Source organism: Protopterus annectens, chromosome 10.part0, assembly GCF_019279795.1.
Source record: "Protopterus annectens isolate FY-2018-M chromosome 10.part0, PAN1.0, whole genome shotgun sequence".
Taxonomy (NCBI): Eukaryota; Metazoa; Chordata; order Ceratodontiformes; family Protopteridae; genus Protopterus; species Protopterus annectens.
In genome coordinates, this window is record NC_056744.1 from 740,086,647 (window position 1) to 740,113,407 (window position 26,761).

Genomic DNA, 26,761 nt, shown 5'->3' on the forward strand with positions numbered 1-26,761 from the left:
ATGCAGCACTCTCTAAAACCAAAAACACAGCATCCATGGGACCGGACAACATCCCAGGCTGCGTTTTACACGAAATTCAGAATGAACTGGCTCCCCACCTAAGCACCATGTTCAATCATGGTCTCACGTTAGGCTTTGTGCCCTCTGAATGGCGCACAGCAACAGTTATTCCACTCCACAAAGGGGGAGCCACCACTGATCCTGGGAACTATCACCCTATTAGCCTGACGAGCCTGGTCTGCAAGGCCATGGAACTATCATCATGGAACTCATAAACAAAGACATTGGTAACCTCCAAACTCTGGACCCCACCTCATTTCGTGTTTGTAAAAGGCAGATCATGCCTTCTGAACCTGATCAACTTCTTTGAGGCAGTCACCAAAGCCGTAGACGAGGGTAAGATGGTTCACACAGCCTATCTTGACCTCTCCAAGGCTTTCAACACCATCCCCCATTCTGGAATTATAGCTAAACTCACTAAACTTGGTATAAATCCCTATGTCATAAGATGGGTTGCCAACTGACTCACTGACAGAACCCACACTGTAAAAGTTGCAGACTCCAAATCTGACTTCAAACCAGTGATAAGTGGAGTACCACAGGGTTCAGTCCTGGGACCTCTCCTGTTTGGTATCTACTTCTCTGAAGTACAGGCTAACACAGAAGGCCTCTGGCTAATGGAGTTCACAGATGACTGCAAACTAGGAGTCATAGTCGAGTTCTCAAATGATGTGGACATCCTACAGAAGGGCCTCACTGAGACAAATGCCTGGTGTCAGGCATGGCCTTAAGCTCAATGCCAAAAAGTGCATTGTCATCCCCTTTGGTAAAAACTCTGTACCCATGAACTACCACATAAACAGCAGTCTACTTAATGCAGAATGTGTGATAAGAGACCTTGGGACCCAGGTGGACAGTAGTCTCTCCTTTGCTAATCACATCGCCACAGTAGTCAGGAAATCCTTCTATGTGGCACATCTCATCACAAAAGGGTTCTCATCCAGGAAAAAAGAGGTCATTGTTCCCCTCTACTCGGCACTCATTAGACCCATTATAGAGTACAACACCCCTTTTGGAGTGTACCTCACAAGACATCTGCAGCAGCTGGAAAGGTCACAGAAGTACCTCACAAAGAGGATTACTGGCCTCAAATAAATGCCCTAGACTGACAGAGGATTACAAGAATGAGATGACTAGTCTTTTGTACAATACCAGTACGTACTCTTCCATCTCTAAAATCGAGATTATTATTGCTTACCAAAGATTAGATTCTTATTTAGAGGAGTATTTATTGGAGAATCAAATTGATGTAGATACTTATAAATTTTTATAAGAAAGAAAACCAGTTTTACCAAATATTTTCGGTATACCAAAGGTCCACAAGAATATTGAAAAACCTCCCTTGAGGCCCATTGTGATGAGTAGGGGAAGTAAAACCCATCCCATGGCTATTCTTGTGGACAAAGTCAAAAGACACCCCACCTTTTAAAAGATTTGTGGGAATTTTTAAGTAAATTAAAACAGGACTTATGGAAGGAGGGACTCATGTTCATTTCCATTGATGTTGTAGATCATTTTACCAGCATTCCAAAGTTAGAGGGAGTAGAATATTTTTACAACATGCTATGGCAATTCTCCCCCTTCCTGGGAAAAAATTAAACTGGTCGTTGAATTGATGGAACTAATTCTTGACAACAACTTCCTTCATTTTGAAGGTGAATTCTACCAGCAAACCAAGGGGCGGTTGCTATGGGGGTGGCTTGCGCCCCTACTTTTGCAAAAATTTCTATGCTGGGTTGGGTTGGGAAAGGGAGTTTGTATTCCACAGCCCATTTGTCAAACATTTACATTTTTATGTTAGATTCCTGGATGATGTGTTCATTTTGTGGGATGGGACAGTTGATCAGATCAGTGAGTTAATGAACTACCTCAATGGGTGTAGTGAGTATTTGAAATTCACACACTCATGGAACTCAGAAAGTATAAACTATTTGCATGTTAGGATCTCACAAAGTGAAGGCAAGTTTAAATCGAACTTGTTCAGGAAAGAAACTTTTTGTGATGCATATTTGCATTATAATAGCAACTACCCCTATTACCAGAAAAAGAGTTTGGTGAAAGGGCAGGCCATACGAGTGGCAAGAATGACGTCAAAGGTAGATGAAGTGGTCCACAGATTTGAGACATTAAGGAATATGTTTTCAAAAAGGAATTACCCTTTGAAAATGGTGGATAAAATACTTAAGGAAGTGAGGGAAGGGTGGGGTAACAGATATCTCCCTCTTTTAGGTAAGGACCTTGGAAGTGAAAAAGTGAGAGAAGTAGAAAATTAATTTGAGAAGGCTCCAGTGTTAGAGTGTAACAGATATTCTCAAGAAATTAGAAAGTTAGTGGAAAAGAATTGGAGTATTTTTAAGGTGTACAAGGAAATCATTAAATCATTTATTTATTTATTTTACATGTGTTTACTGGGAAGGTCTGACAGGACACAGGTCCATTTTCAGTGGAGGCCCGGGGAGAAAAGCTCCAAAATGCTAAGCATTGAAATACTGTACAAGACCATATAATAAAAAACAGTACAATGTAATACAAGGAGACAACATTAAAATTAGACAATTCATAAAGTACACAAGTCAGATATGCAAAAATGTTTTTTTTTTTTTTTTTAAAACCTGAATACAGGAGTGGGAGTAGGAGATATGAAGGGTAGAGTTAGGTAAGAGTAAATTTTGTTACTGTAGGATGTTAGGTATAGGGAAAAAGTGAAGTTTCCAGTTGTTATAGAAGACAGATATTAGTACTATAGAGTAAGTATTGACAGATTACCAAGTGAACAACTGGTGACCCTTAGCAGGACCAGAACTTGTTTTTGTATATAAAAATGGTAAGAATTTTAAGGAAATCTTAGAAAATGGACTAGGTAAGGAGAAGGTCCACACAATGGCACGATGACGCGTGGAAGTTGTGCATATTGCAGTTTTATTAGTAAAGAAAAAACACTATTATTGGACATCGTTTTTTACAGTAAGGTGTCTTTTGTGAATGGCAGCTGTGCTTTTAAAAAACTAGTATATTTAGCAAAATGTGAAGACTGGCCAGGGTTTTATATAGGTAAGACAGAGCCAGCATTTATATGAGATGAGGAAGAAAACGGAAACAAATGCGCTGTATAGGCACTCGTTGGTTTGTCCTAAATTCAGGAAGTTTAGGTTTGGGATATTGGAAAAGATAAACATCAGCCCAAGGGGAGGTGATTGGCAGAGACTGTTGTTGAAAAGAGAGTTAGTATGACAGTTACAATTAAATGCAACATCCCCCCCAGGGCTTAATGATCAGGTATCTATTGGATCAATTTTGAATGAAAAGGCAGATATATTAAGTTGACACTTTATGCTGAAACTGTGTCTGTAGGACTCTCTTGAATGAATGGTTAGATATTCTAAATGGAAATCAGGTTGTGGCACCTTTAAACATCAATATAACTGCTAGGAGAACACGTCATTTAATTTACATTTTAACTGTTTTATTATAAAAGATGGTCTTTGTTAATATGTTTTTATCTGATGAAGTCTCTACGAGAGATGAAAGCGTTTGTATTGTTTTATTAAAGTTTTTTTTATTTTTCTGCACCACTAAGTCTGGTCTTTTACTACTGTTTTTTTACTCTTCAAATCTAGCTCTTGAACTTGGACTAAAGTCCATTCTCTGATTTGTGCCCCTTAGCTCTACGTTGAGGAGCAAAAAAAGGGGTGTGTCTGTCCAAATTTAAAAACTGTAGCAAGCCACTTACTAGAGATACAAGTGTACATGGGAAGAAGTTATAGCAAGTGATGTGCTGCAGTTCCAGCTGTCACCCACAAAGCACTTCATCCTTTACAGCAGTTATAGTATCAGCATTCCTTCCTAAATGCTAGTACTCTAATAAAGTCCATCGGTAGCTGCTAGTCACACACCATATGCCATTCACCCCCTCACCCTGCCCTAGCTACACATCTGTGGCCACTATGTTAGCCTGAGAATCTTCAGTCTTCATGATATGTGTTCCCAGTAAACCTTTGCTAGGTTTCATTGGATAGTGTCACTATTAGCATGTTTTCTAAGTTTTTCAGATGTGCTGCTGAGGTCATGTGGAACAACCTCATTTTTATTTTTACACCACATTCACAGTCAGCTCCAATGTCATATAAGTACTGACATGAGGTACACCACCCAGAACAGATATTTATTGCCTTTGTCAGGAATAAGGAGAGGAGTTGTGTTTTGCAGATGTTCATCGTGTTTCACTGTTGCAGTCATTACTCTAGGGTTATCCTGCTGGCAGGCTACCGTCAGTCGGCCAGAATTCCAAGGTCTAGGTCCGGCGTCGGTTGCTGTCGCCTCTTCCCTGACATCAGTGCGCCAGGGGTATAAAAGATGCAGCCGACGCCATTTTCTCCAGTCTTTCTTGCTGCGCGGTTTCCGAAGCAAAAGCAGTTCGCAAGTGCCGGTTGGCCGACTCCTGAGATTTTCGAATCCGAATTTCAGAATTGAAGTCTTCATTAAAGCTAAGTACCCCATTGGGGAAACTTTTTTCTTGCTCCAGACCAATGTCAAAAAAAGTTAACAATTGTATTTCTTGTGGTAAGCAAATACCTCATAAGGATTTTCACTCTTACTGTATTCCTTGCCTAGGCCCTGATCACAACATTGCTAGCTGTCGTTTTTGTGCTAGTGCGTTGGTTAAATCTATCAAGCGTTGGTTCGATTTTGCATTTCATTACTTTGGCCGAAAATTTAATTATATAATGCCGTCGGACCAGCCGACTACCGGAGTTTACAAAAAATGCAAGGACTAGGAAAAGGATAGGCATCTGAGGTCCAAAACCGACAAAGCCTCTGCTAGGCCAGTCGCAGGTTCGCCGGTTCTCAGTGAGGCGCTTTCACAGCCCCTGGTGCCCATTACCTCAGAGTCACAGGCTGCTTCCGACTCCCACGTGGAGCCAACTGGGCCTTTGGATACTCAAGGTATTGGACACTCGGAAATAATTTCCCTCAGATGGGTCCGGAGCCACTGAGCAGGCATCGGCTTCTGAGGGTGTCTTCAGACCTACACAACTATATATTAAGCCATCTTCAGCTTCAAAGACAAAGACTAAAGCAGCACTAAAGACAAAGAAACAAGTACAGCATTCTCCTACTCAGACTTCCATGCCTAAAAAACAGATGCTCAAAATGGCCGAAGACCTAATTACTTTGATCAGGGGCTCCCATCCCCCTCCTGATAAGAGGCCTAGGCAAGAGACAGAGTATGATTCTTCTGATCAGGTTTCTATTTCCTCTGATTCCTCTTCTGAACAGGATTACTCCATGCTTCCCTATGAGGATTCTGATGCTGAAGAATCCATTCCTTCAGCCTCTGCTCCTGAGGATTATTCTTTTGGGGAAACCCCGCATACCATGAGGAAGCATTTCCACTGGAAGAGCCAAGATTATTCTGAATCTAAGAAAAGGCTCAGAGGCTTTCTGCTACTTCCTCAGCACAGACCCCTTGCTATCCACCTGTTCTAGACATTGTAGATGATATATTTTCAGAGTCCGGCCTGTCCCCTGACTCTTTACCCCCTGCACCTGCTAAGCCAGACAGATACTACAGGGTCCCGGATTCTCATAAATTCCTATATAAAAACCCCGCTACTGACCCAGAAACTATATCTCAGGGTCCCAAGGGGATTAAATCTTCCACTGCAAAAAACCCTGTCCCCTCCGATAGGGATTCCAGGGCTCTAGACAGATGGGGGAAAAAAGTCTACACTTCTGCTACCCTGGCTGTAAGGGCTTTAAATTGTCAGTTTAATATGCTTAAATATCAGCAATATTTAATGTCACTTCTTAAACAGAAATTGTTGACAAATACTGAATGTTCAGAGAACAAGGAATTGCAGGATTTATTGCATGCAGCTGAACAAGTGGGAAAGCATACTTTGCAATGTGGTTATGATTCACTGGAGGCCTCTTGCAGGGCCGCTGTTACAGGTTCTGTTATTAGAAGGCATGCTTGGTTAAAGGAACAGAATCTGCCTGATCATGTTAAAGCAAAATTATTAGATGCACCAATACAGCATGATACTTTGTTTGGTACTAAACCAGAAGAGGTGTTGAAAAAAATGGAGGATAAAGCAGAATCCATGCAGACAGTCAAGGATTTCCTACAGGTACAGCCACCCAGGTTTAGCAGGAACTGGCCTTCCAAAAATTGGTCCTTTCTAGTGTCAGACAGACCACAAACAGGCAGATACAGGCGTCCCAGAGGCAGATCTCAGCCCCAAGGCTCATACAGGCCTAAACAATGGGGTGCTCCTACCTACAAAAGCGGAGAAGACAAATCACAACCTTACAGGAAACAGTCCCAATGACTTTCCTCTACCAGATCCAAGCACTTTTCTTTTGGCGGCCCCCTTAGGGGGAAAACTAGCATTTTTTTCATCAAATTGGCAAATGGGTCCTGAACATAGTGTCCCAAGGCTACAGGTTCCATTTTCACAATCTACCAAGGTCAAAAGGTATGCCAGGCCTGCCACTCAATCAATGGGCAGAGGCACAAAAACAAATTTCAGCCCTCATGGACAATGAGGTCCATTCAGCCAGTACCACAACAAGAGCAGGGGCAAGGATTTTACTCCAGACTTTTCCTAGTACCCAGAAAGGACAAACCTGGAGACCAATACTGGACCTGTCTATACTAAATACATTTCTGGAAGTTCCAAAATTCAGGATGTTGACTCTACAGCAGCTACTGCCCATGTTGGGCAAGAAGGCTTGGCTTGTAACTTTGGACCTAAAGAGGCATATCTGCATGTCCCAATCAGACAGTCTTGCAGAAGATACCTCAGATTCATAGCTGGCTCAATGCATTACCAGTTCTCTGCACTGCCCTTTGGCTTATCTACTGTGCCCAGGGTCTTCACAAAATGCCTGGCAACAGTAATTGCGTTTTGCAGACAAAAAGGAATTCAGATATATCCCTACTTGGACGACTGCCTAATTCAAGCAGAGAACAAAGACATTCTTCTAAAGTATATGGCGTTTGTAAAAAGATTACTAATTGGCTTAGGGAACACAGTAAATGAAAAGAAATCAAAACTAGTGCCCTCTCAAGAGATAATATTCCTGGGTGCTAGCATAAATACAACTGCCCAGATGGCTTATCTCACGCCAGACAAACAAAAGCAACTGACTTCTTACTTCAAGAAATTGGCAACAAAAACCCACCTGTCTGCAAGGAAAATCCTGCAGGCCTTGGGTTTCATGGCATCCTGCATTCTACTAATTCCATATGCCAAACTGCATATGAGGAAGCTACAATGGTATCTAAAAAGTGTTTGGACTCAGCATTGCCACAGCCTGGAGACAGTAATTGCACTCATTCCCTGCCTACAACAGGATGTTTGATGGTGGGCAGAAGCCTGTCACCACAACAAGGGTCTGCCATTCAGTTTACCCACAGCCGGACAGACACTGACAACGGATGCGTCAGATTATGCCTGGGGAGCCCATATGGCAGGAAAATGTATTCAGGGCACATGGCCTGCAAACCAGATGCATCTTCACATCAATCAAAAAGAGATGCTAGCTGTTCAAAATGCTATGACAGCTTTCAAGGACCTGCTTCATCCAGGACAGTTACTGATAAAGACAGACAACACAACGGTCATGTGGTACATAAACAAGCAGGGAGGTACACATTCCTACCCCCTCTGCAGACAAGCAATGACCTTATGGGACACAGCATTGGCTTTTCAAATTCACCTGCAAGCACAAGTCCTGCCAGGAAAAGCAAATACTCTGGCAGACGAACTAAGCAGAAACCTCATGGATCCCCACGAATGGAAACTGGATCAACAAGTCTTCAGCATGATAGTAAGGAAATGGGGATGCCCAGACATAGATCTATTTGCCTCCCCTCACAACTGCCAATTGCAGAGATTTTGCGCAAGGATTTATCACAAGCAAGCATGGAAAGTGGACGCCCTATCCTTCAGCTGGAAAAATCTAACTGTATATGCTTTTCCCCCACTGCCTCTCCTTCCCAGGGTGCTCCTAAAGGTCAGACAAGAGAAGCCAAAAATGATACTGATTGCACCAGACTGGCCACGCCAGCACTGGTACCCAATCCTAAAGAGCTTGTCTCAAGGTCCAGCATGGATATTGCCTCAAACTTCTCACTTGTTGACCCAACAAAACAATCGGATCCTGCACAGCCAACTCAGGACCTTAAATCTGGCAGCATGGCAGATAATGTAGCCATTCAGAACACTCCTCTTTCAAAAGCTGTTATGGATGTTATTTTGGAGGCCAGGAGGCCCAGCACCAGAAAATCTTATGCAGAAAAATGGAAGAGATTCTGTGCTTGGAACCAGGAACAAGGCATTGACACGTGTTTACCAAATATCCCTCAGATTTTACAATACCTAACTGAGATGCTGAACAAAGGCCTTTCCTTCTCATCAATTAAGATTCATGCCTCTGCCATTTCAGCCCATTACAATACGGAACCACCTATCTTTTCTCATCCTTTAGTAAGGCAGTACCTCAGAGGGGCCAAAAACATTAGGCCACCAAGGAGAGCACCAATTCCGGTCTGGGACCTCAATTATGTTTTGGAAAAACTCACACTGCCTCCTTTCGAGCCAATATCAACAGCAGATATAAAACACTTATCCTGGAAAACAGCTCTGCTCCTAGCAATAACCTCTGCAAGGCGAGTCTTGGAGTTACAAGCCTCATGGCTGTGGAGCCTTTCATCATTTTTTATCCAGACAGGGTTTCTCTGAGGACAAACCCTACATTTATGCCTAAGGTGGTGTCCAGTGTGGCCCTTAACCAAACCATTCACTTGCCAACCTTTTATCCTAATCCACAGAACAAGGGTGAGAAAATTCTGCATTCTTTGGACATACACAGGCAGTTACGATTCTACTTGGACAGGACTAAAGCTTTCAGAAAGACTGAGCAACTTTTAGTGTCATATGCTGCAGGATTACAAGGAAAGGCTATCTCAAAACAGACTATTTCAAAATGGATAGGCCATTGCATCCGTTTCTGCTATTTTCAACATGGCAAATCAGTGCCTAAGGACATTAGGCCTCATTCCACCAGAGCAGCAGCCACTTCAGCAGCCTTCCTCAGAGGAGTACCAACCAAAGATATCTTAGAGGCTGCAACTTGGAGTTCAGTACACATCTTCACAAAGCACTATCACTTACCTCTTTACTCTAAGTCCAGAGCAGGCTTTACCACTGCAGTTCTGCAGGGCCTCATAGCCTCTCCTAATCCTATTTAGCCCAGCCACCCTTCCTCAGCTTTGGGATTCAACCCAAGAGTAATGACTGCAACAGTGAAACACAATGAACATAGTACAGTTGTGTACCTACCACAAATGTAGATGTTCGAGTGTATTCACTGTTGCAGTCCAGGTTACCCACCCACCATCCCCCTTTTCTTTGCTGGGACTTATCTGCACTTCTGTATCCTATACAACCTATTTGGTGTATTTGCTTGTAGATGAAGGAAATGTTATTTTTGTGCATGCATTTTTATTGGCATATTTTTCAGGCTGCCAGTTTGGGGGCACCTGACATCTGGGGCAAGAAAAAAATGAAGAAAATGGCGTCGGCTGCATCTTTTATACCCCTGGTGCACTGACGTCAGGGAAGAGGCGACAGCAACCAACGCCGGACCTAGACTTTGGAATTCTGGCCGACTGAGGGTAGCCTGCCAGCAGGATAACCCAAGAGTAATGACTGCAACAGTGAATACACTTGAACATCTACATTTATGGTAGGTACACAACTGTACTTTATAAATACTGCAAATCTATAGCTAGTTTTATGGTAGGAATTCATACCTCTCAACTCTGCAGATTTTTGCCTCGTATTTTTGGTCCATTTTTCATAAAGTTGTAGTTTTCTGTCACATTAATAGCAAATCATTAAAGATTGAAGTTCGAAAATAATGACAGACATTTGTGTTTTAGACTTCATACCCTTCAGAAAATTAATGCTAATGTAAAACCTGTTATTCTAACAACTTTGTAAGTTTGTAAGAGTAATATTTAAAATTGTCCGTATTTTTGAGCATCTGTCCCACTTTTATTTATGGCTTTATCCAGATTTCTTGCTCTAAGAGGTTGGAGAGGTATTATTAGGACTCATTACAAGTGTTTTGCCTGCTTCATCTTCCCGTTTCAGAAATATTTACCTTTCAATCATTTTCACTTCTGTCTCCCAGTAGCCATTTGATATCCTCACTTGTTAATCACTGCTCAAGTGTTGTCTCTAAGTGGTTCTGCATGTGTAGTTTTCCACAAATTGTTAGCTAGTTTTTTTGGGGTCTTTTCCATCAATTTGTTTAACTGCTTGGGGCTTTAGTCAACCTGCTGGCACTTGCTGTATTTACCTTCTAGAATGTTCTGCTCTTGCTTCAAGAGGGATTGTAAGAACAATTGGTCCATGTCTGTTACATGTGTACCTTGGTTGGTTCAGGGATGTGTTCCCATGATGACTGGTAGCAGAACAGTTGCTGAGGTGTGAGAGTCTGACAAGGGTTTATTTTGGCATGTTAGTAATATATATTTTTAGACCCTGTCTCGAAGATTGTGTTTTGAGCTGCTATGTACTTGTCTTTTACTGCTTTCCTTAATGCAATATTCGTCTTTATTTGCTTCTTCAGTTATATGTAATACACAAAATCTGTCAGCGTATTAGTGGACAATGATTTATGGTTTTGCTGTTATGCAACTGTGAATGGTGCTTCAGTATAATTCCCTTGACCTAAAATCCTTGCAATTTATATATACTTAGTAACTGATCTTTCTCTGTGAATAGTGAATATGTAATGTTATTGCTATTATAGTGACATGGCCTTTTAATTAAACTTATTTGTGTTTAAACTTTTGCGTAATGGGTAAATCAGTAAAATTACTTTCTATGACAATTCCAAAGCTGCACTGTGAAGTCCTGATGTATGTGAGTCAGCTCGTTGAAACAGAAGTGATAGCTGGGATATAGGAGTGCAACAACTGAATACTTTTGTACTTTCCTGCCAGGAGACAGAGGGTTGTGCCTAGACCATGAGGCCAGAGGTTTCGCCTTTAGCCATTCTCTGTTATGCAGATGGAACAGATGTAGGCATTTATGCCTCATTGTCATTGCACAGTCATGCTGCAGTGGAAGGGTTCAAAGTAAACAAAGAGGAGGTCCCTTATGGTAGAATGGAATATACTAAGCAATTTTCTCCCTTTCTGAAAGCATTAATGCTACATCCAGGGGAATATGGCATTGCGACATTAGCATGGAGATTGTATACCTTAGTAGAATGTGGTGAAGTGAGTGCAGCAGCAAGGGAAGGATTACATGTTCGAGCAAGCTATTTGAGAAAGAGACATCCCTCCCCCACCGAAAAAGTAGTAGCAACAGTATTCCTTCATTCTTCTTCCAGAGTATGTTTGATATCTATTAATTTCAGGTAATGCTTCTGGAAAGAGAATTGCGGCCAATAACCAGCCATTTTTGCTTTTGTACAGGGGATGATGTAATTGCACTGAACATGATCAAAAGTGCCCCAGTTGGTCCTGTTGCTGGAGGAATTATGGGATGCATTATGATTCTCGTGCTTGCAGTGTATGCCTATCGTCATCAGATACACAGAAGAAGTCATCAGCATATGTCTCCCCTAGCTGCACAAGGTATGACAAAGATTCCATCCACATTTTAGAAGTTAGTAGCTTGTAGCATGTTTTGAAGACTGAGGTACCATTAATGCTGAGAATACTGCAGATACCCGATTGATCTGGTCTGTTTTTCTGTTTCTGTGCATCTGTGATAGTACTTGCATTTATATGCCATACTTTTCCTCTTTCATGCTTTTTCCCACCACCTAGATGTGTATGGTTTTACCTTTTAGAAGTTACCTTTCTGTGGTTGGTCAGTTGGTGGTGGGGAAAGCACCAAACATGGGGTATATAGAAGAGCACTCTAAATATTTCCCTTTTACTCTGGGGTTGGAATGCTTACATTTTCAGCCTTTTTGCCTTGTGTACCTGCATGTGGTGATATGATGTCCCTACCTACAGTAGAATTGACTTAACTTCCCTCAGTGACGTGTAGCTGGGCATTCACACTCCATCCCTTTCAGCACAGCTAAGTCAGGAATCCACCATCCTCAGCACTGCAGGAAGAGAACTAATGCTTGCAGTGACATATTTCTCAACGTAGTCCCTGAATTTTGATCTATATTGCATAATACTCAAACTGTATTTTTGTTATTAATGTAAATACATTTAAAAACACACTCTCATTGAACTGTATTAATAAAAAGTTTGTTACTTAGATGCTTAACTCATTCCCTCCAGTACAGCTGTTTTGAGTGTGTACTTTTAACTCCCAGTGAATGTGGTTTGAGCCTTTGAAAAACTCAGGTTATCACCTTACAGTTTAAACACATATTCATATCGCTGGAAACATAAGTGTTACTACAAAATGTTAATGGCAAAAAGTGTTACTAGAAAACTGTAAGTGGCAAACTATACAGGATAAATTAATCTTTACATTTGTGGCATTCATTCAGTCTGATGCTTTAACTGGATTTGGTAAGCTAAAATAAAGGTGGTGAACATTAATTTTGTAACATTATATAAACAGCTTATGATATCACATTAGTCATTCCAGCAAGAGACAGTGCCAGCAGGATTTTCTTCACACAGTTGTGAGCTTTCATAGGAGTCTGTGCAGTTCTGTGTTACCTGAATGTTGAGAGAAATATTAAAATTGTTACAGTACAAATAAATAGTATACAAATAATATTCCATATCTCTTTAAGCCGCATTAGACATAGGTCAGATATCAATACAATTGTGTTTGTTATCATGCATGCTTTAATGAAATCTTCCGATTCCTTGTATGTAGTAGCATGGTTTTGGAATTATTAATGCAAATATGAACAAGCAATATTTGACAACTAGAGGCATCAGTAGGAGGTAACTGCAGAAATGCCTGGAGGTGCACTCGGCTGGAATGAGTTAATATGAGTTGTAATGCAATTTCACTTTCATTCTGCTAGATTGCCTCTTATTCTACGACAGAAAGAGAGCTATTTTTGTTGTAGTAGTTTCACTGATTTTTTTTAACCAGCTACTAGAGGAAGAAGTGAGAAGAAGTGGTGCTTAAATGGATGTAACACATCTCTGTGGCATAGAGGGATGAAGCCCTAAGTGTGACCTTGACAACTTTGAGTTGATTAGCAGCTTGGGAGCAGGAAGAGTCAGGTGTGAAGGATGTAATTCAGTGGCCATTGTTGGCTTGACAATCTTGGGAAAAAGGAGGGGTGGCGATGTTTTACCTCTTGAGTGACGCCTAAGTAACTACAAGGTGTTATACCCATGTGGAAAACATACTGTAGATGTACAAGCACACAGGGTTGGTGAAGTCAATATGTGGAGGTGTGCTTTTGTACAGCAAGTAGCACATAGTGTAGCTTAGAAAGCCTATCACAGGGAGGGGTGGCCCACTCTCTACCATCTGCCTTTGACCAGGCAACTCAAATAGCAATTAATGGGCCATGGTACTCTATCCTAACCCATGAACAACTGGTTATTTTCCCCAACAGAATGAATAGGCCAGTTGAGTAAAGGCGGTGGGGCCCTGAATGTGAATGGTGGATCTAGTTCCAGTGTTTGAGATATGGTAGTAGAAAGAAGAAGCCCACTAACATAAAAGTGCCATATGTGTCTGCATTGTCAGTAACCTGCATTCATGTCCATATGAGGTTACTAAGTGATCAGCAGTTTGTTCCTGGCAGACTCTTTTAATGAAAGGTTCGCCTGTGACTGTTGTGTAAGTTGGGGCACTTGTCTAGTATTTGACTGCAAATGGCACAGCATATTAGGGGCTGTACAGGACTGTTCATGCTCTTGTGAATTCATTGCATATTGAGACTTGGGGGGGGGGTGGATGTCAAAGCTAAAGTGTAGGTAAAGTCCACCTATCCCACAGGAAAGGTTGCTTCCCAGCATTAGTAGGGATTAATGATTATTGTCAAGTCTGAGGTTGAAACACTCCCTCCTTCACTAGGCACAGATCTCAAAAAGTATAAGGAAAATCTTGAGGGTAACTGAAAGTTAGTGGGGAGGGGTGAGTTTAGCTCATTGTCTAAAGTGAGAATGCGAAAACAGTAAACCTAGGGAAACCCAAGGATCAAATAAAAAAAATTGTAGTTGGGATTGTGGGTATTCAGTTCCAGTTAAAAAATGATAGTAGGGAACATACTTCTGAACTGCCCAGAATTTTGCAAAATGTCCACATTTTTGTCTCATATTTTTTGGTCCTTTCCTTAATAAAATTTGTGGTTTTCTGTCAAATCATTCAGGATTGAAGTCCGTAAATAATGAGACGTGAGTTTGACTTTATATCCTTCAGAAAGTACATGCTAATGCAAAACCTGTTTTGGTAGCAGTTTTCTAAGTTTATAAGAGCAGTAATTAAATTATGTCCATAATTTATGGGCCTTTGTCTTTTTATTATTTTTGACTTGATCCAGAATCCTTGTACTAAGAGGTAGATGGGTATGTCACAAGATAACCATTATTGGCCAAGCAAGTTGACGCTTCATAACTAAAAATCACAAGATATCACCACTGAATCAAAGAATTGCAGAATATTACATATTTTAAAGAATCAGAGGCACGAAGTAATGTCTGATTTGCAACAGTGCATTAATGACATTATCAGAGCAATTAATTAGGTACTTCAGTATGAAGAGCATCTTTGATGAACAAAGTAGTCCACTAGTGGCAGATCTAATGAACTGGTTAACAATACTGAAGACGAAAATGCACCAGAAGATGGTTGTAAACCATAGCTCTTCTCAACCTCTTGGAACAACAAAATCTGGACAAAGACACAAAAATAGGGACAAATTTTAAATATTGCTCTTATAAACGTAGAAAGTTGCTAGAATAAAAGGTCTTGTGTTACCATGCAGTTTCTGAAGGATATGAAGTCAGAAACTCAAATGTCTGCTATTATTTAGTGAATTCAGTCCTTACTGATTTGCCACAAAAATCTAGAAAACATCAAATTTTATGAAAGTAAGAATCATAAATCTGGACAGTTGAGAGGTATGCTATAAACTGTTTAGCTTGGTATGGCTAGAACAGTAACAAACAGTTCTAAAAAGATATGCAGGAAAGTGGAAACTCCAGTAAATAAATAACGAACATAATGAACAGAAGTTGAATGTAACAAGTAATGATTAGACATGCAATTGCAGGTATTCAAGTCATGAAGACTGAAAACCAAGCCCTTTGCAGAAACTCTTGCTGGGGTACGAGATGGAGAGTTGCTGTGTTGCAGCCACAAGACATTTAAGTAGACTTTCCCTGGTACAACACGTAGCTGACCTAAATTATTTTCAGAATAGTTTCATGCTAGTTGTGTTACTTATAAAAAGTGTCAAATGGTTCAGTAGGCAGCAGACGCACCTTTGGTGCTGGAAGAACTGAAGGTTGTGGGTTCTTTTCCCCACAGGAATGATTGGATTCCTTTTCTGGCACTGCAGTACAGCATGGAGGGGAGCTGCAGTCCTGATTGCTTCATCCTTCAGATAGATGTTAAAGCAAGGTTTAACCTACCCGAGTTGGCGGTAACTTAGATGCATGAAAAAGATACCATGGCACTTATTAAAAAGATTAAAGGAAGGTTTGTAGTGCCATTATCAAATTTACCATAGTCTATATGAGTGCCACCTTCTGTCTCCCCCCAAAAATTCCACCAGAGTAGTGGGACTAATCTAGTCAAATAAGAGAGTAAATAAATAAAAATATTAGGATTTAGCTCTTTTTGATACGAGGTTCATATTCTCAATCAGCTGCAGACTATATTTCTGTTAATTCTGTCAGAAAGGGTGGCTACTGCCTTCCCTAGCCCCTCACCTAGCAGATTCTAAAAGGGAATGGGTCGACAGGCCCCCTTACAAATGGATTCAGTATAAAATGTGTGCAGATGTAGTTGCAGTAACATGTAATTGTGAAAAGGAGGTGTGTATGGTGAAATAACCTCAGCTGCTAAAACAATGATGAGTCTAGTCACAAAAGCAGGTTGTATGGTTATTTGCCCAGACCATACCTGTGGACAGGCATACAGTAGAGGGCTACCATAGGAAGCCAACCAAAAAGATTACAGTGCTTGAATAACACTGTTAGAGAATGCACTGCAAGACCTGCTGTTAATGTCTCATAGCTCTGCACAAGGATGTAGGAGATTTTAATTGTGATGTTTTCTTCATGTTATATGTACATGCTGCTGAGTTAGTGTGGTTTGCTTTGAAGGGGATAGGCCTAGCCTGTCAAAGGAAATTAGCCCCCAAGGAAGTTATTAGACATGACCATGCAGGTGTTGGGAATAAAAAAAATTAATTTATGAGGGACTGAGGCAGATAAAATTGAACTGTAATGTAAGGAAACAACCTGGAAACTAGAAAACTAGTATGGCCAGCTCTGTTCTTTTTATTGACAAACATGAGCTGACTCAGTAATCCCTAACTCATTTTTTCTGTTTTTTGTATTTTTTAAGCTGACTTATTTATTGTAATGAACAATTACTGCTGTAAACATTTAACATTATTTGAGTTCTTTATTTTAGACTGTGTACAATTTATAGTTTGCTTACTGGGCAAGTGTTTAATGTGTCAGGTTAATAACATTTATCAGATTGCTGTTCAAAACGCCACTTCAGCTTCCTGAGTAGCTAATGGTATTTAATTTAGACTATTTTCAGACATTTAGCTGTCTCTGGCTTTGTAATCAAGATTCTCAATATGATATTATTGCTTTGACTGTTCAACAGCTCATATGCTGTCTGAATTTAGATAATGTGATAGGTGTTGCATAATAATAAAGCACATTCACAAGCTAAATAGATTAACTCGTACTGATATTCTGTATTTTACTGCTTGACACCGTAGATGCATTTGCATTGCATGTGTGGGATGTAGTAAAGTGAATTTAACATTTATGGTTTACATTTTTAAAGCTGCAAATAAGGATTTCAGCATTTTTAGAATATCCCTTTTGGTTCTTGTTTGTTAGATTCCTGGTTCTTACTTTGAGCTATATTCAAGAGCAGCTGTAAATATACATATCTAAAGGCAGACTTCACTTGTCCAATGGGTTAGAGTGTGCTCACAAAATCTGCTGGCAGACTGCTTCTTGGTCTGAACTGGTACATCAGTGGGTACATCAGTAAAGGAAGCAGTACCCTGTCATCATTTCATTTTTTGCTGCCACTCTGCAGGTTCACTTGGTTAAGCATTCTTCTGTATTGAAAGTCTGCCTTCCTTTTTTGAGTCTGGCCGCTTTACATCTGGGACATGAAATACAGAAGAATGCTCTCACCAGCTTGAGTTTCCTCAAGAAGTATCTTTTTTTGGGAGACTCAACATAACCTGGCACATGAGAGCTTTGTAGACACAATCTTACAAAAACAAGTTTTCCTATTTTTAAGAAAGAGAAGTTTTTTGGAGTTGCACTCCCTTTTTATGAGATACATAAGTACAAGTTAATATTCTAGGGGCTCTGACATGCTGTCACAGTCCTTTTTACTATACTACTAATTTTCCCATCGCATATATTTTATTGTATTCTCACCTCCTTTTTCTAACACCTCACTATCTTGACCAACACATATTTGCCTTGTGGTTATTTGTATAAAGTAAAATATGTCTTGTAATATTTCTTGTTATATTGCTTGTTAATATTACCTGTAATATTCCCTATTATATTTGTGTAATATTTGTTAAATTGTACAGCTTTTCTCCCAGGGCCTCTGCTGAAAATGGGCCATTGGCCCAGTTGGACTTTCCTGGTAAACAAATGTAAAATAAATAAATAAAAAGTAATAAAACAATTGAATCTTAAAGAGCAAATTTGAGCAGCCTGAAAAAAAGTTTAAAAAATGTCTTGATCTTTTGTATGCGGTGCTAATTAACTCTGTATTAGTTAATAGTATACCATAGTTTGTTCTTGTTCACAATGTCATAGTGGGGGAAGGTATTCTGCGATTAATTTCTTTTGTAGCCATGACTGTTGCTTCTGTGCTTAATGCACTTTGTGCTTCTCCTTGAAGTTAATCTGGCTTGCTTTTTTCCCTTTGTACCCTTATACTGATTTACTTAAAATTCATTGCTTTAAATACAGGCTTTCTCTGAGAAGCTGAGTAGCTCTTGAAAACATTAGTTGACATTACATGACACAATTGCGAGAAGACTTGCGATAGTTGAGAGTGGCACTGATTCAAGAACGTTAACACAATCTGCCCAACCACATGTGGAAAAATGAGAAAAAGGGAGTTGATAGTGATGATGAGCTGACAGTCTTAGAATTTTGGTACTTTCAAATTCCTTGCTGGAAATTGTTTTGATGGATAATGTTAGATTGTTAGCAAATACTCTAGCGGAGGGGGCTAGCAAAATAAGAAAAGATAACTTTTAGAATATATTCGACATAGAAAGTCAGGAAGCAGATGTCCCTCTTGGGGGCCTTGTTTCTTGTGTAATCTCTAAGGATGATCACTATGACAGGAAAATTTTGATGAACTGTGTGACACACATTTGGCTGAGTTTTTCCTAGGGCTCCTTTATAAGGCTATAGTAGTCTACAGACTTAAGATTGACTGCTGGTTTTGAGCTTTTCCATATTCAAATCACCACAGGCAAAGTCTAGTACCACTTCCTTGCAAGTTATACCCCCCACCCCCCTGTGACACAGGAAAACCCATGCCATGTATTTAAACCTATTGGAAACACTCATCATCCAACCCAATATCAAATTCATGGGTGACTTAATTACACCACTATTAACTGAGAATCCTGTACAACACCAAATATACAGGCACAGAGATTCCTGGATTTTGTAAACACAAACTCCCTGGACCAGATTGCCAATACACCAACTAGGGGTGCAACCATGCTGTATCTGGTCCTCACTAATATGGGAGAGTGCTGCACACCTCCTAGTGTAATGTCTTCTGTGGGAAGGTCAGACCACATAATGGTCTCCTTTTAAGTAAAAGTTAAATCTGGAACCCCAGCTAACTCTGGAATATTCCAAAACTACTCTAAGGTTAACTTCCTGCCATTAATTGATAACCTGGCAATATTTCAAGGCCCCATAAACCCTGAGAGCACTGTTACCTATGCAGAACTGTTCACAGAAACCCTATACAAGCATGTCAGTAGATGCATAGAGGCAGCTGTACCCACCAGGAAGAAGTACAGAACTAACTTAAAAAACAAGCCACCCTGGTGGAATCAGAGTCATTAGGCTGTATAACAGAAGGAAGAAAATCATTGCACAAATTAGGAGGTGCAGCACCAAGCAGGATAGAAGCATCTCATCTCAGACAAACTATGAATCCAAGTTAGCTTCCTCAACCAAGGACAACCATAAGGTGTTCTTTAGTTACATCCGTAACCTAAAAGGGAAGGCTCAAATTTGCATCAAACTGGCAGTTAATGGTAACACATACATGGAGCCGGTGGACATAGTTTGGTTTGGTGAAAACTTCACTCCCCTGTCCCCAACACATGTATTTCATGATATCCTTACCACCTGTCCCCTACTATCTCTTTAGAGCAGGTCATAAACACCCTCTCTAAGGCCTAAAACACAGCATCAATGGGACCTGTTAACATCCCAGGCTGCGTCTTACATGGGCTCAAACAAAAATTAGCATCATCATTGGTTACTCTTTGTAATCAGAGTCTAAGCACCAGCTTCATCCCAGCTGAATGGAAAACAACCACCGTTATCCCCCTGCACAAAGATGGTTCTTCTACGGATACTGGGAACTACAGACCTATTAGCCTGACTAGCCTTATTTGCAAGGCCATGGAGAGAATCATTATGGACCTTATTAACAAAGATGTAGGTAATCTCCAAACTCTAGATCCTACCCAGTTTGGATTTGTCAAGTGGAGATTATGCTTGTTAACCTTGGTGGACTACTTCGAGACAGTCACAAAGGGGAAATCTCTGCATATAGCTTACCTAGACCTGGCCAAGGCATTTGACACTATCTCGAGCATCATTGACAAATGATCCCAGATAGACATCAACCCTTATATCGTAAGGTTGGCTGCAAACTGGCTCTCTGATAGAACCCATACAGTCAAAATAGGGGAATCCACCTCAAACAGTAACCACATTACCAGTGGTGTTCCACAGGGATCGATCCTGGGACCGCTACTGTTTGGAATCTATTTCTCTGAAGTACAAGCTAAAACCAAGGGACTGTGGCTGACAAAGTTTGCTGATGGCTGCAGACTGGGTGTGGTCATAGAATCTCCAAACAATGTCAACATCCTTTAAGAAGATCTTAAACAAATGATTGGTGCCAAAGTCATGGCCTCAAACTAAATGCAAAAAAATGTATTGTGATCTCTTTCAACAAGAGCGATCTTCCTGCAAATTACCACATCAATGGCAGTGATCTAAGTATGCAGTCAGTGGTGAGAGATCTGGGCACTTAGGTTAACAGCAACCTTGCCTTTGATCACCATGTCTCCAGAGTGTTAAGAAGGGCATTCTGTATGGCTCACCTCATAAGTAAGGGCATTGCCTCGAGAAAAAGTGAAGTTATCACCTCCCTGTACTTTTCACTCATTAGGCCAATAATTGAATACAGCGCCCTTTTTAGCATGTACCTCTCAAAGGACATGCAGCAATTGGAGAGATCACAAAGGCTCTTCACAAAGAAAATTCAAGGTCTTCAGCAGCTGTCCTATGTGGATCGGCTAAAATCACTCTCACTTTATTCTGTTTCATACAGACTATTCGGAGGTGATCTCTGCCTTGAATGTAAGGCGATCCTTGACCCCACTTTATTAGAAGTGCTGCACAACCACAAGTCAAATGGTACACAGGTTACTCAATCTAAAGACCTAAACCTGATATGGGACATCAATAGAACCTGCTAGGGGGACAGATTTGTCTCCCAGAGGTTACCACACCTTCGGAATAAACTCCCACTTCACATCAAACAGAGCACCTCATTGGTCCTTTTCCAACACACTCTGAACAATTGGATGGGTAACCGTAAATTCACCTTGGGGGTTCCATCTGTGTCCCTCTTGGACAGGGGCAATAGCTGCTGCTCATGGTAACAAGGGTGAAAATTGGCTAGGCTAGTAAGCACCCTCGGGCCATTAGCGTAGTAACTTCCTATGATCAAACTAAACAAACAACTCAGAGGACAAGTAAAGTCTACCAAAGCCACATTTGAGGTAAATTTGGCTTCCCAGGCCAAGGAAAACCACAAAATATTCTTTAGCTATGTCCGCAACCTCAAAGGCAATTCACACTTGTGTGCAGAGCTCATTGTAAATGGAGCCACCTATACTGAGCCAGAAGATGTAGCAAATCTACTGGCCTACAAGTTCAACTCCATCTTTACCCGTCTCTTCCCCTTAACCTTCCCTCAGGAAATACCATCAAACACAACTCCTCTGCTATTATTGGGGAATAGGTCCTTAATACTCCTTTAAGGCCAGGAACACTGAATCAGTGGGCTCAGACAATATCCCAGGATGCCTTCTAAATAGCGTGAAACATGACTTATCAGACTGTCTGGAATTGCTATTTAACTGTAGCCTCCAAACAGGCTTCATGCCTCATGAATGGAGAACAGCAGTACTCATCCCTCTGCACAAAGGTGGGCCATCTACAGATCCTAGAAACTACAGACCCATAAGTCTCACTAGTCTCATATGCAAAGTCATCAAAATAATTATCATGGAAATGATCAATAATGACATAGTAAACCTCCAGCCACTGGACCCAATCCAATTTAGTTTTGTCAAGGGCAGGTCATGCCTACTCAGCCTGGTGGACTTCTTTGAGAAGGTCACCAAAGCAAAGGATGAGGGCAGAATGTTTTACACTGCCTACCTTGACCTGGCCAAGCCCTTTGACACAGTACCCCACTTGGGCATTGTTAACAAACTCAGGAGGTTAGGTAGAAACCTTTGTCACCCAGTGGATAGCCAACTGGCTCACAGACAGGACCCAGAAAGTTAGAATTGGGGAGTCCACCTCTACAAAGAGGCCCAGTCAGTCATCAAGCAGAGTCCCTGAGGGATCAGTCCTGAAACTGCTCCTTTTTGGCATTTATTTTTCTGAAGTCAAGGTCAGTGTCAGTGGCCTCTGGCTGACTAAAATTGCTGATGCTTGCAAATTAGGAGCCATCATTAAATCCCACACTGACACACATGTTCTCCAGGAAGGACTGATACAGACATACAACTGCTGTCACAGCCATGGACTAAAACTGAATGCCAAGAAATGCATAACAGTATCTTTTGGGAAGTCATCTATACCTGTTAACAGTCATATTGACAACACACCCCTAAGAGCTGACCCAGTAGTCAGGGACTTGGGGACACACACAGACCGTAATCTAGCCTTTGACCATCACGTGTTTATAGTAGTGAGAAAGTCATTTTATGTTGAGTAACTTATAAACAAAGGTATGGCATCTAGGTCCAAGGAAGTCATTGTTCCCCTGTATTTGGCATTCATTAGACCTATCATTGAGTACAATGCCCCCTTTGGTATGCATCTAACCAGGCGTATAACAAATGGAACATTGACAGAGGTTCCTCACTAAAAGAATACAGGGCATAAGTAAAATGTCCTTTGCAGACTGCGTTAAGGCCCTATCCCTGTATTCTGTCCCCTACAGCCTATTGAGGGGAGATCTATGCATGGCATACAAAGCAGTGTCAGACCCAACTCTAATGGACCCAAACAGCACCAGAATTACCCATTCCAAATACTTAAAACTTGACTGTGATATAAAAAGGACCTGCTGAAGAAACAGTTATGTATCTCAGAGACTACCCCTGCTCTGGAAGCAGAGTTCCTCCCTAACCCAATTCAAGTGAAACTTGACAATTGGATAGGGAGCAGGCAATTCATCCCTGGTTTGGCACCTATGTGTCTAATGGACACAGGCAGCCTGTAAATGGGTCATCTGCAAGGCCCCTGCTTGTAAATGTTTAATCTCCCAAGCCCCTGCTTACACTTATCAAGGGTACCAGCACTTGTCAGAGATTTGAGATGCATGGCTAGACTTAAAAAAGGCCCTTGTGGTCATTAGCCTAGTAAACACCTATGAACCTATGAAGCATAAAAGTAATATGCTTTTTTAATGGGGTATGTACTTACAGTTGTGAGCTCACCAAGCCATGAAGATAATATCCTTCCTGAGCACGTAGATGAAAGTGTGCATGAGGAAAAGTAGTGGGCCCTGAGGTGATGTAGGGTACATGACCCCTGCCCAAGAGGAGGAGCTAGGAATTTAACAAAAAACATCCTCATTGCCAGGATGCTGTTGGGGGCACAAGCAGACCTCTATGGCTATCTGTACAGAGTTGGAGCAGACATGATGGCTAGCAGGCACAGGGGCAAAAAGTATATAAAAAATTGAGAGAGAGAAGATTTAGTACAGAAGTTCAAATACAAGATGAACCCTAATAGCAACTTACAAAATAGATGTCTCAGTTTACAGAATTAAAATTATCAAGAGACTTTATGGATATCAGTGCAGTTTACTAAGCTGGTTCAGTTTTTGACTAGAATGGTTGTGGCTAGTATATTTTTGCCTTTTTTCAGATGTGATGTGACATGCATTACACTTGTCCTGTTATGGTACCATCGTATTCACGTGTTTTTTGCAGTAGATACAAAAGTGAAATTTTTTGAGTTAAATGTAATTCTCAACTATTATTACATGGGAACAATGATTAGTGAAAGGTAATACAGAAGCAGAATCATGGAGTGGGGATGAGCAGTGCTTCATTCTCTTTCATCCAGTAACTTTCTCACCTGCACTTAAAATCTCCAAAGTCATGGATTTGACACTGGGGAGTCCCCTTGAGATAGGACAGTCATTGAGATGATCTTCACAAACCACAGTTCAGCAATTTTTCCTGCAGCTGCCACGTATAGGGTATATGTACCCAGTACCAACATACAACATGTAATGTACCAGATAAATAACTGTTAGGCTGAGAGCCTAGACACACTTTTTTTTTCTTTCATTCATTCATTCAGGTTTGGTCTAAATCCTTACACATGGTGAAGAAAAGTTCCCTTGTTTGATGACTAGAAACAAATTTAGCAAGTGTAACTCTGGACGTGAAATTAATAGTCACGACACCTCTGACATCCACTTTATTACCTTGGGGAAGATCATGATTAAGAGCACTGCCATAAGTGCGAGCATTTCAATCTTACCCTCTACAGGTACTGAAAGGTGCAACTCCTGGGATTTCTTAGTATAGGGAAGATAGCAGCAGTTGAAAGCTTCTTATGCATGAATAGGCTGGAGGGTGACACAAATAGCCTGTCTTAGCTGCAGCACCATTGCAAGGACTGAAACTTAGGGTGGGGGTGGAGTTTAGCTACTGCCTGGCTGGCTGACCACTCTACTTCATGGACTGACAGTTAGTCTGGCAGAGGAGGAGTACCTGTCAAGAATGCCTGTGGCTGACACTCTGGAAGTGTGTTTTAGGGTGTGAACACTGCTCAACCCATTGGTCAAGTCAGCTAGAGATTGATGCTGACTGACATTTCAGGCAGCAGTCTCTAGAGAAACTTGCCCTCTGATCATGGTTACTGAAAGACTGAGAGCACCCTTTCCCAAAGGCTACTTTACGTGTAGTAGGGTCTTTTAGTCCAAGTTAAAGGTGGCATACTGGGTCATCCTTTTTCCAGCCTTGTGGCTCAAGGTCCAGACATGTAACAGATTCTGGTACCTGAAGGGAACTTGAAGTGCTGGTGTAGAACCACACCTTTAGTGTGTATGGCATGGTGCTGGCACATGGCTGTCTTGTCTATACTGCATCTCTGTCAGGGACATTAATGAGCACTTTTCTGGGCACCAAATCCCCATCACCCCTGGCAGATTCATGTCACAGTATGGTTGCCATGTGATTATGATCCTGAGTAAGTGGGGAGGGGATGAGAGTAGAGGGCTGTTACTCATACTTGGTCTCAAGATGAACATGCTGAATCCCAGAATGTCAACAGCCAACACACTAGACTGACACTTAAAATATAGAATCTTGATCTTTTTCATACTTTGATAACCAAGGAAATGAATGCAAACATGATATTTTGGTCTCTGGTGCACATACCTTTACTTGCATACCTATGTTGGCTTACAGTTACTTGATCCAATATTGCTCATGTCAGAATTTTTCTAACATAATCAATTGAGGTGGTAGTTGCTTGTGTTCTCTTGATCACCACAGCAGTGCTGCTGGTTTATTACTGTGTCTGAGCTTGCATCCTTATGGAGAAACAGTGGTAATACAGTTAAAAAATAATGTATTAGTGATCCCTCTTTCTTTGAGCTACAGCAGCTTTGGAATGTATTTATTTATTTATAAAACTAATAAAGTAAGGAGGGTGGAAAATAACTTTTTTTATTTTTATTCATCTGATCACAGTTATTTATTTATTTATTTATTTATTTGAAGTTTGTTTGCCAGGATGGTCCATTGGGCCAAATGAGCCCATTTTCAATGGAGTCCTGGGGAGAAAAGCTCCATAGATACAATATCAAATATACAAGTAAAGAATAAAAGTAAAATGCAATAAAATAACATAACAGTTTGTTAAAGTGTCAGAATAGTACATATAAGCACAAGTAAATGTTAATGCAACAGGAAAACACAGAAGAGCATATGCAACAATTCATATCAGTTTACAGTATTTTAGTCTCTATGTTTACTAGCAAAAAGAAAAGAAAAAAGTGTTAAGTAAGACAATAGTTAGTAGGTGTGTGCAGAAGATATTAACATACGAGATTAATTACAATGTGTATGTTCCCATAGGAGGGATGAGTTTGTAGACTAAGGGGGTAAGGTAGTAGCTGGTGATGTTATGCAGGATGGGAACATGAGCATTCCCAGAGAGAAGATAAATGTGAGTGTAGGAGAGATTTAAAGATGGGAAGGCTGCTGGTACTGTGGATATGAGGTGGGAGGGAGTTCCAGAGATGGGCAAGGGAAAAGGAGAGTAAGAGTTTGCCTGCTGGACGGGCTGGTTTGTGGAGTTCAATTAGGTTCTGAGTGCTGGTTCTTAGGGATCTGCTAGGTTGGCGCATGGTGAAGGTTGAGGTGAGTGATGGGCAGAGTGAGGGCTTAAAAATTAGCTTATGAGCATGAGTTAGTTGAGTGTAGGTAAGGTAGTTTGTAAGCTCTAGCCAGTTGAGTCTGTGGAGGGCAGTACAGTGATGGGAGGAGGATCTGTGCCCAGTGGTGAATTTAGCAATTTTGTTGTAGCAGGAAGAGAGTTTTGTTTTGATAGAGGATTTTAGGTTGCTTAAGAGTGGGGCACCATAAAGGAGAGAAGGGATGAGGTATGTGGTAGATAGGAGGAATCTAGTGGATGGGGAGAGGAAGCGAATATGGCGGTAGAACATATCGAGTTTCTGATGCGTTTTATTAATGTTTGTTTGTATATGGGAATCAAATGTAAGCTGATTATCAATAAGAGCTCCTAACAGTTTAACACTGGAAACAATTTCTAGTGATGTGTTGATGTTCATCGTGCATACAGCTGCAGTAATCACAGATGGGTTTTCTGCCGTCAGGCGGGTCCTCGGTCGGCCGAATTCCAAAGTCTAGGTCCGGCGTCGGTTGTTGTCGCTTTCTTTCCTGACGT

General features: G+C 41.0%; 1 protein-coding gene across 1 annotated transcript in view; it reads left to right on the forward strand.

The window, feature by feature from the left end:
• CACHD1 (cache domain containing 1) overlaps positions 1-26,761 on the forward strand; it is a 1,377,863-nt gene that overhangs the window by 1,235,726 nt on the left and 115,376 nt on the right. The window contains exon 24 of the mRNA XM_044085560.1: positions 11,561-11,722. Within this exon, the coding sequence (XP_043941495.1) occupies positions 11,561-11,722 (162 nt within the window). The remainder of the gene's footprint in view (positions 1-11,560; positions 11,723-26,761) is intronic.